At 41.7% G+C, this 14876-nt stretch overlaps 1 protein-coding gene across 1 annotated transcript in view; it reads left to right on the forward strand.

Moving 5' to 3' along the window:
• FAT3 (FAT atypical cadherin 3) overlaps positions 1 to 14876 on the forward strand; it is a 323797-nt gene that overhangs the window by 262836 nt on the left and 46085 nt on the right. The window contains exons 14-18 of the mRNA XM_056496985.1: positions 6984 to 7373; positions 9644 to 9858; positions 10584 to 10721; positions 13310 to 13453; positions 13995 to 14192. Of these exons, the coding sequence (XP_056352960.1) occupies positions 6984 to 7373; positions 9644 to 9858; positions 10584 to 10721; positions 13310 to 13453; positions 13995 to 14192 (1085 nt within the window). The remainder of the gene's footprint in view (positions 1 to 6983; positions 7374 to 9643; positions 9859 to 10583; positions 10722 to 13309; positions 13454 to 13994; positions 14193 to 14876) is intronic.

A 14876-nucleotide genomic window follows, 5' to 3' on the forward strand; every position in this document is an offset into this window, starting at 1 on the left:
GTGTAAGCCAAGGAAAAATGGTCAGCACCAAACTGCTGTCAGGGGAGTTTGTAGTAACCATGACACTGGAGGGGTTAGTTAAGAAAGATACTGGGTGCAGCATTGCTGTTTTGATTTTTGAACACATAAGTAGGCATAAGGACTGCTAAATGGATTGTTAAATGTCAGAAAGCAGAGTGATGCTGCAAGTTACCCTGGATAGTGTCAAAGCTTCACTTGTAGTATTTAAGAGTTGGAAAAGTGGTATGGAAAAACCCAGTGCAAGTCATCAATATAAATGTGACATCTCGTGTTTAGGCAAGAAAACCAAGTGCACTCCTATTGTCTGGGTGGTGACTGCCTGGGCAGCAGAACTGCAGAGATGCAGCTGGTTACTGTGACCCACAGGCTGAAGGTATTTACACTTTCATACTGGTGTGAAAAGGGAAATATTTTAATGAGCTGGGTAAACCAGAGTAATGCTGGAAAAAAGAAGTAGCGCTTCCTGTTCGTTTGGTGTTGGCAAATCCTGACCTGAAAGGCTGTGTTGTTTTGGGTACAGCACTTTCAAGAAGATGTGGGCTACATCTTCCAGGAGGATGTAGGAGATTGACAAAAGAGATCACAAGTCTGGAAGAAAAGTCAGGAAATATTGAAACAGATGAGAGGGTCTGCCAAGGAAAAAAGAGTTGAGATGATAAAATATAACAATCTTCAGCTATCAGATAAGTAGCTCTGAGGAAAGAAGTTGACCCTTGTTCTTTTTTTCCCTTGTCTTTTATTAATTTTATTCGATCTCAGCAAAAAATCAGAACAAGATTTTTAGTTCTAAGAGAAGTGAGGCACTGGGGTGTCTTATCCAAGGAGGTTATGCAAGTTCCTGATCAAAGGATAGGCCTCTGTTTGGGGATAAATTGAATCTATCTTGTCTTTGTGCAGGGATAAATTAGATGACCTCTCAAGATCCCAGATCTCTTTGCACTTTCTCATTTCTAGTGGTTTCTTTACTTTTTGAGATTTCCAAGACATTGTTAACAACATAGAGGCAAAGAACTAGACAAAGGAGAATTGTGTCTCTTGGATTATATTGAGTGAATAAACCCTGTCTTTAAACTGGATTACTTAAACATACATGTATATGACTATTCTCTATATATATATACACATATATATAAAATACAATATGCAAACTATTTGACCACCTGTCTGATGTAGAGAGGCTGAGGGAGCTGAGGTTGTTTAGCCTGGAGAAAAGGAGACTGAGACCTTCTTGTTCTTAATAACTACCTGAAATGAGCTTCTAGTGAGGTGGGGGTTGGTCTCATCTCCCAGGCAGCAAAGGAAAGGACAAGAGGAAATGGCCTCAAGTTGTGCCAGGGAAGGTTTAGATAGGATATTAGGAAAAGTTTCTTCACAGGCTTTGGAATAGGCTGTCCAGGGTGGAATTACTACCCCTAGAAGTGTTTAAAACATGCATGGATGTGCTGCTTGGGTTAACAGTTGGACTCAATGATCTTAGAGGTATTTTTCTGTCTTAATGGTTCTCTTCATGCTTATACATATGTATTTATGGTTTTTATCTCTCTCTCTCTCTGTGCATTCCACTGCTTCCAGTTATGTTTCCCTGTGTTCCCAGCTGCAATGTTTAACCCTAAATCAGGTATCTCCAAAATCCCAACTTCAGAAAAATTGACTCAGAAGCACTGAAGAAAACAAGTATATATGTCAAGTCATATAAGCCAGTACCCAGGAATATATAAATCCCTAGCAGGAAAGAGATGGAGGGTGAGACAGCTATCCAGATCTTGACTTCCCACCACAAAAGACAACACTTCCCCAGCTGGAATTTAAACCAGGGCTTTAGACCCATGGATGGTCCCATACTGCTAACAGTTTATACCTCCCATTTCTGTCAAGTATTTCCCTTCAGTAAGGGGATGATTATCTTCAGCTCTCCCCTGCCCTCATCCCATGGTGCCCTGACTCCTTTGGAGCAGAGGTGTGAACCCCTTTGGGGTTAGGGCTATTTTTTTTTCCCTCAGAAAAGAGGAAAACAGTGAAAGTCTATCTTGGTAGCTGTGTTATGGATTGAACTCAGCCAAGTTTTCTGTTAAGTTGTAAAAATCACTTGAAATATTTTCCCTATGGGGCTATATATTCTTCTGCTGTTCAACAAGGTACTTCAGGCAAGATTTCTCTTTCATCTCAAAATGATGGAGTAGAGAACTATAAAATCTGGTTTAGAATTCATCTTTTGTCTTGTTTGCTGTTAACAAAGTTGTGGACTTCTAGTAATTGGCCTTGTGGTTAACATTTGGGTAGTCAGGAAGGGTCACAGGTCCATAGCAGTGTTAATAATCACACCATAAAAGAGGCAAGAGGAAGCACAATAATTAGATAGCTTGCTTTTTATGTTTGCATCCACTGCTAAACTGAAAACCAAGTTTTTAGCAGCTTGCTTTCTGGTCTACATCTTGTTTGCTGATATTTAATACTTGCTATTACCTGTATTTTCAAAGGTTTTCAAGATTAAAATGAGCAGATGACAAAAGTTAATCATCATTTTTCAGACATAAACAAAAATGAGTGTTTGGAAAAACACATTAAATAATGAGTTCAGGGTGACAGATGAAAAGAGAAGGGAGAAACATTATGTGTGGCTTTAAGTATGTGTAACTTTAACTTTATGTGTGATGTCCACTGCAGAAACTTACTGTCACGTGGGGATTGTGCCTGTTGGGTTAATGCTCAGCCTTTTAATTGGTGTCAGTCTGGATCAAAACTTGTTGTAACTCCACCATTTTCAGTTGAGTTGTAGCTCCAATCCTGTGCTCAGTTCTGGGCCCCTCACTGCAAGAAAGACACTGAGGGGCTGGAGAGTGTCCAGAGAAGGGACACGGAGCTGGGGAAGGGTCTGGGGCACAAAACTGGTGGGGAGTGACTGAGGGACCTGGGGGTGTTTATTCTGGAGAAAAGGAGGCTCAGGGGGCACCTTCTCTCTCTACAGCAACTTAAAAGAAGGTTGTGAGTTGAGGATCAGACTCTTTTCCCAAGTAAGAAGCAATAGGACAATAGGAAGCGGCAACAAGTTAAACCACGGGAGGTTTAGATTGGAGAGAAGGAAAAATTTCTTCTCTGAAACCATTGTCAAGCACTGGAACAAGCTGCCCAAGGAAGTAGTTGAGTTAGCACTTTGGGAAGTATTTGAAAGACGTGTAGATGTGACACTCAGGGATGTGGTTGAGTGGTGGCCTCAACAGTGCTGGGCTGATCTCAGAGGTCTTTTCCAACCTGAATGATTCTGTGATTCTATACTTTATTGATAGTGATAATTATGAAGCAAAGTTACCATATACTCCTGATGTTATTAAAAATAGTAATGACATAGAAGTTGTCATGATGTGACATTCAGTGTGTGACCCTTTGTTTTAGTACAGAAGAAACCAAGAATAAAAGCCTATTTGAAGAATGGCAATTGAGGTGCTAGGCAGGTGTATGTTTTACAAGCACTTCACACCAGAAAATTGGCAAAGGGAAATATTCTATCATATGCTAATACAAATCTAAATAGAAGATGTGCTACCTTATTCCATTATTTAAAAAAAATGCACTGCAGTTTTCTTATTGTAATAGTGGTTCCTGCAGAGGCTTTCTGTGTTCAAATAGCTCATGTTCATGATTGGCACCTTAGAAATCTGAGAAGTCTGAGTGAGTGAGTTGACACAAAACAGTTTGCAGACATTAATCCCCCAACAGCTGGAGGCAAGCAGTATGGGAGGATTGCTCCCTTTACCAGTGCAGGAGCCATGGCATTGGAGCAGTTGTTTCCTTTCCACACAAGGCATCTCCTTTATAGTCACAGCAGAATCTGCCATCACCTCTGTGGCAGGGATGCCACTGACACACACTGGTGGGCACTTCTCTCTTAGAAGAGGGTAGCCTCTGGAGTAAAGCATTTTGAGTTTCAGTAGATGTAGCTTCCTACTTCACCTTTGCCTCAGGCCCATTTTTTTTCCCAGCCTTGGGGCCAAAAGCTCAGTAAAAACAGCTGTTGATGTAACACAACACTTTCTTCAAAGTGCTGTTTCTGCCACAGTCTTTCACTGATTTCATCCCTAAGAGGCAAGTATTAAATCCCACCCCTCAAAACACTCTATGAAAGGGTCAGCACACAGCTAAGATCTCCCTCTGTATGTCTCCTGTTTTTTTCTCCTTTTGGCATTTGGGCCAAAAGCCACCAAGAGTTGGTGTCTGTATCCCTAGTCAGGTCCTCTGACCGAATCTTCTGTCTCTTCTTGCATAAACTGTCACTTTCACCTGTAAGAGCTGTTGTGTCATGTCTCATGGGAAAAAAAAAAAAAACTATTCTCTTCATCATACTAGACTGGTACAAGATAACCATGCGTTTCTGGAATTTCTGCATTCCTCTCTCATTTTCCAGGAAGGAAAAATAAAAGCACTTACCGTCAAGATTTTACTGTCTCCATTTCTGCCTAAAAATCCCATATGCTAGAGTGAGCAAGCAGAACACCATAATCTGTATCTGATCTGTCTCCATTGCAGGAACACCAGTAATCACTTACAGGAGACATTGTTAATATTTTGTTAATTCATGGGCATCACTTTTAGGAAATAGCATTCAAGAAGAGGGGCTGGATTATATGTCAGGTTGCCTTTACTGGAGTTATTCCCTCCTGTACACAAACTCACCCTCCATGGTGTTCCATGTAACAAATTCTCTCTCCCCATTCCCCATTCCAACTACCTTTGCTGAAGTTTCGTGGTGTTTCAAGGCACAAGGCATCCATTGGCCATCTCCTTTCTAGCTGTTTGTGCCCTGAAGGACTGTGGTATATGTGTCTTCTGTCTTGTGCCCAGGTGTGCTGTAGTGAGTATCAAAAATGGAGTTTGTTCCAGAGAAGAGTGCAAACCAGACTAAGGCTCTCCTGCAGTCACAGACCTGTAGAAGGTGTGTGTTAGGGCCTCTGCCTCAGAGGGGTGCTTGATGCTCTGTGGAAACTGGCAGGCACCAAGACTGGATGGTGCAGAATACTAAATAGTTCTACAGTTAAAACTCTTGTGTAGGCTGGGTGTTCAGCAGCATGCTCTGTATCAAGGGGGGAATAAATCCCATTCTCCAGCATCCCTGAGTATCAGCTGTTATTACTAGCTCATTAATTGTTATGGTCAGGTCTGTCCTGTTTTTGTAAATGGAAGTTCACGGAGGATGTCTAGCTGAAGGAGAATCTCCCCAGCTGGAAGTGTAGATACCTCCAATCATTCAGACTCTGAAAACCTTCCACTTTCTAGAGGGCATTACTCCTTTTTAATGTTTGTCAGCATGGTTCACTGTCAGCTGGCAGAGTTTTTGGATGTATGTATCAAGAGACTAAGGAAAGGTGTGCTCTCAGCAGCTCTAGGGTATTCAAAGCCTATGTGTTTTGACATGAAGGAATCTCCTGTGAGTTTGTGGGCTGAGCTCAGTTCCTCATCTGTAGGACAGGAGTCACTTCCTTGATTGCATTGCTCTTTTGCTGAAGGTGGGACATTCTATTTTTCACATTTGTGATGCCATGGTGAATAGAGAGGCTCTGCTGTGATTAAAAAAACCAAACCAAAACAACACAAAAAACCTAACAGCCTGGTTGACTGCAATATTGCCGTTTAATTTGTTCCGTATTTTAAAGACATTTGAACCTTTTAAATATACTCTGGTATCTCAAGCACTGCACAAAAACTTTATTCTCTGAAGAGGCAAATAAGAATTCCTAATGCCCTTCAAGTAGGGTCTGGGACTTTGTAGTTGCTCTAGCTTTTATGTGCGTGTGACTGAACAAAGAGTCTCCCAGCTCCCCCTTGTGTGGATGCTGAACTCTGCTACATCAAGCAGAAAACAACTGTGATTTGTGCTGCTTTTGATCAGACATTTCTACAATGCTTTGCTGCTGGAAAGCAGAATAATACTGTCACAAATTTTAAATTAACAAAATATGCCTAGAAGGGATTGGTAACTCTTGTTCATCTGATTAATGTCAGGCTTGTAAAGTCTGTTCTCCAACAAAAACAGCAGCTAATGCTCAACTGAGAGATGTTAGAAACAGAGACTCTCCATTTTAGTGGATCTTTGTGTTTTAGTTATAATCTCTTACTGCAGCACCCAGGATGAAATCACCAAATCAACTAGCATCAAGGGAGTTGAATGAGCTTGTATCTGCGTTCACTTTTAATTAGATTTGAAATGGCTATCCCACTGTAATGCAGAAACCAAGTCAGTACCATCCCCTCAGGCCTTATTACTGACAACAACCTTAGCACAGATCTGCATATTCAGCAGCTGGGTGGATAGGTGCTTTGTACTGGGAAATATGGGCAGGATTTTAAAAATGCAGGATATCTTTTGTATAACTCAATTTTTGCTCTTATGCTGGGGGTCAGAGGGACTTTCATTTTTAAAATGTTCTGGCAGGAGTTTTTTGATGCAGCTTTTGTTTAACAGGTATCATCCTATGATAATATTTTTCTGCTCAACAGTTGAAGCAAGGCAGCACTGGTACAAGTGCATTCTGTGCCACCTGATGTATTTCCATGGGTTTATCTTCCCCTTATGTACATTTCTATTCCTTCAAGATGTGCTCTGAGACATTTCCAATTTCAGCATTCTGCTTGTCTCATCTAATTCAATTATAAGCTGTTCTGGGCAACGACCATATCTGGATTCTGCTTCCAAGTTTCAATACACAGCAGTTTTGCAAAGTAATCTTTAAAAAAATGTATCATGATGAGGGAAGGAACTTAACTTATCCACAGGGATTTGTCATGTGGGAAGAGCATGTCCTGATCTCCCAAACTTCCAGCAATATTATACCCACAGGCACTCCTGCCTCTACCCCCACTGGAAATGCTCAGTGTGATAGCAGATTTTGCTTAGGGTTTCTGTTAGATGGGTGAGAGATTTTTCTTTTCTTTATTTCTCATTTTCATTTTCCCATTTGCTTCTCTTTCAGGCGTGAACAGAAAAGTCACCTATTCCCTGTCAGACTCCGCAGATGGTTTCTTCTCAGTTGACCGGTCATCAGGAATCATTATTTTGGAGCATCCACTTGATAGAGAGCTTCAGTCCTCCTATAACATCACTGTAAAGGCCTCAGATCAGAGCATTGTGCTGACCTTATCCTCGTTTGCCACCGTTACCATTACAGTGCTAGACATTAATGACAACCCTCCCGTGTTTGAAAGGAGAGATTATCTTGTTACAGTGCCTGAAGACACCTCACCTGGCACCGAGGTCCTTTCTGTTTTTGCTACAAGCCAGGACATTGGTACAAATGCTGAGATTGCCTATCTCATCAGATCAGGGAATGAGAAAGGGAAGTTCAGGATTAACTCCAAAACAGGTTTGTGAAGTGGCTCTTACTTACAAAGCTAAATTAAAGCATCAGAAAAACATGAATGCTTTGGGGAAGGCTCTTGGACCAAAAGATTTCCAAGGCTGGAGACTCACAGCTTGTCATTGTGTTAATTAACTACACAGTTAAAAAGCAATTTTAGGTTGGAGAGTGATGTCAATTACAGTCACACATGGCTGCCTCAGCTCAAGTGGAGAATACTTTTCTCCATTAGCAAGTCTTTTGAAGCCAATATAGATGTGACAGCCTATTAGCCAAACTGTGCAAAACACTTCTAAACACTTGCAGTGTTTACTTGCTTACCAGCTGATTACAGCCTCCACTATCTGCCCCTTAGAAAGCATCAACCAGTGCTACCAGGGCCTGTTAGGGCCAATTCAGTTTTAATGTGTGATTGCCATTTATGTAGCTTTATGCAGCTTCCCTGACTTGGGTTGTTCTGATTTGTCTTTTTGACCCAAGCCATGGCTTGGGTTGAGATATTTTTGGTAATGCGTCACAAATTTTAGAAGTACACCACTGTTCTCTATAAGAAATACCAAGCAAAGGTACCATATTTGGTGTAAATGTCACATTTTCTTTGAATTTCTTAGTGGGATATATTCTTTATCCTCACTGAGTTTTTATTCCATCAACTGTAAGCTATTTCTTCTGTGCTTCCTGTAGTGGATCCTCTTCCTCTCTTAGTATTCAGGATAACAAGTACAAATCTGCCACCAGAGTCTGAGAGCAAAGCAGTCTAGATTTTAACTGAAGATAATGCTTCTTTGGGTGCAACTGTATCAGCAAGTAACATGAAAAATCTCAAAATTATGCATTGTGTCATTTCTATAATTGTCTTCAAAAATGGCTCTTCACTCTGTGGAGACTGCTGCCTCTTATGTGAGGGACTTAACATAACTGTGTTGTCTGTCATCTTCATCATGTTGATTAGTGCTAGCAAAATTTAAACATAAATATGCCTAGGCAGTGATACTTAACTTCACATTTGACAATGAAGCCAAGAAAATAAATCAATAAAAACCCATAATGAAGCTTAATCACACAGGGAAAAAAAAAAAAAAAAAAAAAAAAAGCTAAAACTATCTATTATTCATTAATGTGTGACAGCTCCATTACTATCTGTTTAGAGGCAGGAGCTCAGTTTCTAGACATCAGAGTAGTGATGTAGCATGCCTGATCACAGCTTGAAAAATAATGTCCTTCACACCATTTATCAGTGGGAACTCTCTGCTAGCCACTTGGAAGCTTTTCTTCAGGGCTCCTGCTTTCAGCAAGTCACACTGAAAGGTGGAAATCGTTTGGAGAGAGCCCAGACAAGATTAAGAGGAATGATCTGAGGTCTGTGAAATGTGACATACCAGGAAAGACTGAGGGAATTAAGGCTGCTTAAGCTAGAAAAGAGCAGACATGCTGCTAGTTTTCATGCCTGTAGAAAGTACCTGTGAAGAGGAGGGGAATAAACTGTGCTTCATGCCCAGTTATAAGAAGAAAAGTTGTGAATGGGTTTAAATTACATTTGGATTACTTTGGTTAAATTATAGGAAGAAATTCCTAGCTGTAATGATTGTGAAGTTCTGAAATACAGGTTAGGAAACTGATATTGTAGGAAGTTTATAAGAACACTAGAAATCAGATCATTTCTATCCTAGAGGGAGTCTGGGTGCATGGAGTGAATCAAGTTACAAAGAATCCTAATTTTGGCTGTGTGGTGAAGTAACACAAGATTTATAAACCCATTTGAGTGGGGAAGTCTCTGTTTAATCACTTAAATGATAGACAACTGATTTCTCGGCGGTATTCATATCCTATTCATTTGTATTTAATTCATGAGAAGTTAATTGTATGGGAGTGAATTTCTGTTGACTTGTCAGGGCTTATTTCCAGAGATGGCATCCAGTTCTCCCAATGGCTCTGTGAATGAGATGGTAAATGGGTGGATATGGCCCCCACTTCTTCATCCATGATACTCACATAATGAAAGCTATTTTCATGAGGAACCATTCACTGCCTTCTGCCTTGTAAAGGTCCTTTCTGCAGAGGCAGCCCAAGTGCAATTGGCATCATTCTTTAATCAAACGACAGCAGTAGAAACCTGAGTAAACATTTTTATTGGCCTGGGCAGTGTTACAGTTAGTGTTGTGTGTGTGCCACAGTGATAAATAGCACGCTGCGCTGTTTACTACAGTCAAATCCCTTACTCTGCGGCATTATTTACTTTTTGCCGGCTGTTGACATTTCCCTCCTTTGCTTCAAAGGAGTGATTTCCATTTTCGAGGCTCTGGATTTCGAGTCGTGCAAGGACTTCTACCTGGTGGTGGAGGCGAAGGACGGCGGCAGCCCGGCGCTGAGCGCGGTGACGACGGTGAACGTCAACGTGACGGACGTCAACGACAACGCGCCCACCTTCAGCCAGCCCGTCTACAGCGCCGTGGTCAGCGAGGACGCCGCCGTGGGCGACTCCGTGCTCATGGTCAGTGGGGCCCGGGAGCCACCCCTGCCATGAGCCCTCTGCCCCTGAATAAATGCTGCACTTGATAGTTACTGCGTCCTGAAGGCCCCAAACCATTTTCTAGCCAATGCTCTGCGGCTGCCCTCCAAGCTGCTGTCAGTTTCTCCCCAAAAGAAAGGAGTAGTGGTATTGAGCCTTTCTTTGTAACCCTGTTACGCTCTTGAAGAGCAATGGTGCATTTAAGGTGTTGCATCTCATGTGTCAGCTTTAACAGTAAGGCAGAATCCAGCTTTTCAGAGAAATACAATCACAGAGTCACAGGGTTGGGTGAGATCTTAAGATCATCCAGTTCCAACCACCCTGCTGTGGGCAGGGACACTTTTCACTGCACCAGATTGCTCAGAGCTCCAAATACATAGTATTTCTGTAGTCTGGCATGCAATGTGCCATCCCTCACAATATTCTTATCTTGCAGCTTGTGGATCCAGAGAGAAAGCATTGTATGGAATATTAAGATTAAAATATTCGGTATGTTTTCAGACTAGAACTTTGAAAAGGCCCAAGTGAAGCCTCCTAACAAAAACCTATTGGATTGAAGCTGTAGAGGTGTGCACAGTATACCTACTTCAGGTATAACTAGTCTGATAGAATGCAAAGTGTACTTTTTGGAGTGTTGAGCAATTAATGTATCACACAGATCACTTAATATTTGTTTTACTAATTTTTTACTCTTCTCTCAAAACAAGTTGATAGCAGAAGATCTGGACAGTCCTCCCAATGGTCAGATTCATTTTTCCATAGTGAAGGGGGATCAAGACAATGAATTTTCAGTGGATCCTGTTCTGGGACTCGTGAAGGTTAAAAAGAAATTGGATAGAGAAAGGGTAAGACACGTGGGATTTCTTAACTTGCAATGACTTACAGATGTGCATCAGTCTCCGCTCTGCTGCTGGCTGGTGCTGAAGGAGTTTCTTTCACACCCTGCAGCGATCAGCCTAAGATGCTCCAGCAGGTCTTTGTAGTGTTTTCCCATTGTTTCCATGCCAGCCCTGTCCCTGTTTACCCCCACGGCAGCTGCTCTGCTGCCGCTCCAGCCCTGCACCCGCAGGGTCACCCCAGGGGAGAGGTTTGTCCGTGGTGCCAGCAGGAGCTGCTGCTGTGTTAATGAGCTGCCCCTGTCCCTGTGTGTGCAAGTGTGTGACAGAGCGGGGACAGAGCGGGGACAGAGCGCCCAGACTGCAGGGCTGGGACCTCAGCCATTAATTAGCGCTCTGCAGAACCCGCCACTGGGGAGGGGCGTTGTGAAGTGGCCAGGCTGTACCAAAAGTGGAAGAGTGCTTCATTAAACACACTCTGCTGCTTTGTTTGCTCACTCCATTATTCATTCAGGATTATTTATCGCCATTTTGCCATAGCTAGCAATTAGCAGCTTTTGGGGATAAAAAAACAAACAAGTGCAGTTGCCTTTGCTACTAGCAGGGCAGGAGAGTGCTCCATGGCTTCAGAAATCTGTGCCTCCTGCCTCCCAGCAGTGCACCCACAAAACTGGGAAGCAGATTGCTACCTTCAGAATATGGGCTCAGCTGGAGAAGCTCTTTACTGGAAGCAGACTTGCTTCTAAAAACAGTGGCAATAACCCCTTTTCTGTATTATCACAAAGGTAGGATTGAATTGTTCATGTTTGGTGGTAGAATGACTTTGCCACGGTCTGTCTACAACAGGGGAGTAACAATGGCTGTGCATGTTACAAGTTGGCTGTAATAAAAGCCCAGGCTGAGTTTCTTATTATGACTTTTTTTAGTTTCTGAAGTGTACTCATGTGCAGCTGCATTCAGATACACACACTTACCCTCACAAGGGTGTGCATGTGTAATGCCAGCTGTGTTAGTTCTGCCTTTTCCAAAGTTGTCCTCCGTTAAAATAAGCTGTGATACTGTCTTTTTCTTTGCTTCCTTGGCACGTTTCCTAGACACAGGTGTATCTGACCTCTTCAGGGAAAATTATATATGATGCCCCATCTGCTGTAGATCCTCAAAGGCATTGCTGACTCCCAGGTTTCGGTGCTTTAAGGACACTTATTTCCAGAGCTGTAATCACATAGAGACCATGACTTTTTGCCATCTACCTTTCTGGGGCACATTGGAATGAAAGCAAACACAGAAAAACAATTGGGAAAGATTCTGCAAAACTCTCTGTCTTTAGCTAGCAGTGGAAATTGTGATTAAGAAACAATTGTCTTCTTCAAGTTTCTTGACTTTCTCTAGTTCAAGATTCCTCTTCCCTCCTGTGTCACTTTGCCCCCACCAAATAATAGTTTATCTCCTCCATAAACCTCCCTAAAAACATGTTCCCTTTTGCTCTGGATTGGTCCCACATCTCAGAAGAGCCACCTTATTTTGTGTGCTCCGTCTGAACTCCTCCCTACCACAAAAAAAGCTGTTATTTTTCAAATACTTTTGGATTTCCTTCCCTCCCACCTGCCTCCCCAAAAAGCCCCTTTAACATTATCTTGTTCCCCTCTGCAGGGCCATGCTTTTACCCTTTCCAGCCCTGCACTGAGAGGGTGGAGCACAGTGTTGTATCTAGCATGTTTTGCCCTTCACTTGCTCCACTGTGGGAGGATTCAGGGGCAGACATGTCAGCAGCTTTCCCTGCAGAACAAGGAGCAATATACAGGAAAAAGCAGTTGTAGGACCTATGGAAGCCAACATAAGGATGCAATTCAGAAAATCCAACTGTCATCCATAAACTGTGCATAGACAGAGCTTTTGCAAGTTGTCACATTTGCTCACACCTCACACACGGGCACATATGTGTGTAGAGAGCCCGTGGATGATGCACTGAACTGCCTACACTGCTCTGAGTTGTTTGTGTCTGTTGCAAACAAGCAGACTCAAGCCCACTTACCTTCTGCAGAATAGTGGATACTATTCTGTTGCTACAGAGACTGTTGTCCCTCATACTCCCAAATGTTTTCCAGTGTGTTTAAGGCAACTGCCTGTGAACTTTTTCTTGGCTCTCCATCACCGTGTTAGAAACAGTATGTGTCAAACTGACACTGGCTCTAATAAGCAATTTATATAATACCTTGGAAACCAACTGTAAGATAAATAGAATCAGATCACTTTTCCCAGCTGACACCTAGGAGAGATGAAATGTAAGCTTACAGGACTAATACCTGAGTTCACATATTATCTGTCATGTATTTTCTGTCTGCCCCTTTGTTTCAGGAGTGCTTTATCTTATACGTTATTTTAATACAATGAAGCTGTTGTGTTTATTGGTAGCCTTATAAAACAGAAGTTGGGGCACAATGTGGCGATAAACAGGATAATGTTATACTAAGGACAGGAAGGTTATGAGGCCAATCAGCTTTCCTTAGAATGTGGAAGCTGGTGCATTGAATGTAAAGAACCTGGGTTAAAATTTAGGACCACTTGCACAATGATTTAATGTTTTCACCTTTTTTCAGATATCTGGTTATTCATTAGTTGTCCAGGCAAGAGACAGTGGTACCCCTCCTTTGTCTTCATCTGTGACAGTCAATGTGGACATTTCTGATGTGAATGATAACAGCCCTGTGTTTACTCCAGCTAACTACACAGCTGTAATTCAAGTAAGTTTATCCTGCACATCAAAAACTTCTCTGACTTTTAAAATGCATGGGCATTTGCTTGCAGTTAAGTACCTTTTGATGATCTATCTGCAAAGCATGTATCAAGAAATCTTATCTAAAGGAAAGTTTAAACAAATCTTTCTAGAGTCTTTTGGTAAGTTTCTGTTTACTGAGGCTCCTTAACCACAGCATCTGCCACACATTTTAACATTCATCCCTGCTGCACCAAGTACTCCAGCCTCAAAATGTCTGCTCTGGGATAAGTTCACACTTCTTTACACCTTGCTCTGGGTGTGAGTCTTGACTTTTAGTCAGTCCTGATCAGATAGAGTATCAGAGAGAGCCCAGAAAGCCCTGGAGGTGTGGTGGGTGCCTTAATCTCTGCCACTGGTCCATGGGGTCAACAAAATGCAGCTTGGGAAATGCCAGCTTGGGCAAAGGGCATTCAGTTAAATATTCTCAATAGAAAAATGTGATATTTTATGATTGCAATATGTATCATTTTAATCCTTTTCTTTATACACTGTGTATATGTGTAAAGGAAAATAAACCAGTGGGCACAAGCATTTTGCAGCTGGTAGTGACAGACAAAGACTCTTTTCACAATGGCCCCCCTTTTACCTTCACCATCCTCACTGGCAATGAAGAGGAGGAGTTTACACTGGACCCTCATGGTGTTTTGAGATCTGCAGTCATCTTCAAGCACATGGTCTCAACTGAGTATGTGCTCTGCGTGCAGGTAAGGCTTGATTTTTACATCTACACTATAACAAATCTTTTAAGGGTAGGTAGCCTGTACTTGGCCTGTATGGGCTAGTTTTAATGGCTGTATTCTGCAAGTAAATACCACACATTCCAATTTGCAAATGCACAATGCAGAATATTTTCTTTGATGTTCTTAAACCTGGTTTCTTATAAATATAAATATAAATAGGTAGCCAGCCACCTTTCCAATTTCCTCGGCATGAAATGAATTTTCTGAGCAGCGGCCGTTATGGTTTAAGATTTTCATCTTTTTTTTTCTGTAGCTAAGGAAGGAAAATGAGGAAAAATGCATTATGTACATATAAATACACCCCAGAACAAGTGACTGCAAAATACTGCTCTAGGAATGAAAATCATTTTGGCTTTTAAGTTATAAATTTAATCATAAATTTTTGGAAGTCTTCCAAGAATTCATGAAATCACATTTCCAAGGTCAACTTAGCTTTTAAAGAATGTCGAAGTAAGACATGCAATAGAAGTCCAGCTCAAACTTAGCTTTAGAATAATCATTGAGAAGCTTTGTAACCAGGGTAATTTTGATTGCCAAAACCTGTAAATCCAAAAGTAATTTGTCCACATTTCTTAGGTCTGCCAGAGAAGTTGTATTAGGGTTCAGTAAATATACAAGTCTAGGGAATTAACCTCTTCACTGAAATAA

The sequence above is a fragment of the Oenanthe melanoleuca genome, chromosome 1 (genome assembly GCF_029582105.1).
Source record: "Oenanthe melanoleuca isolate GR-GAL-2019-014 chromosome 1, OMel1.0, whole genome shotgun sequence".
In the NCBI taxonomy this organism is placed as follows: Eukaryota; Metazoa; Chordata; class Aves; order Passeriformes; family Muscicapidae; genus Oenanthe; species Oenanthe melanoleuca.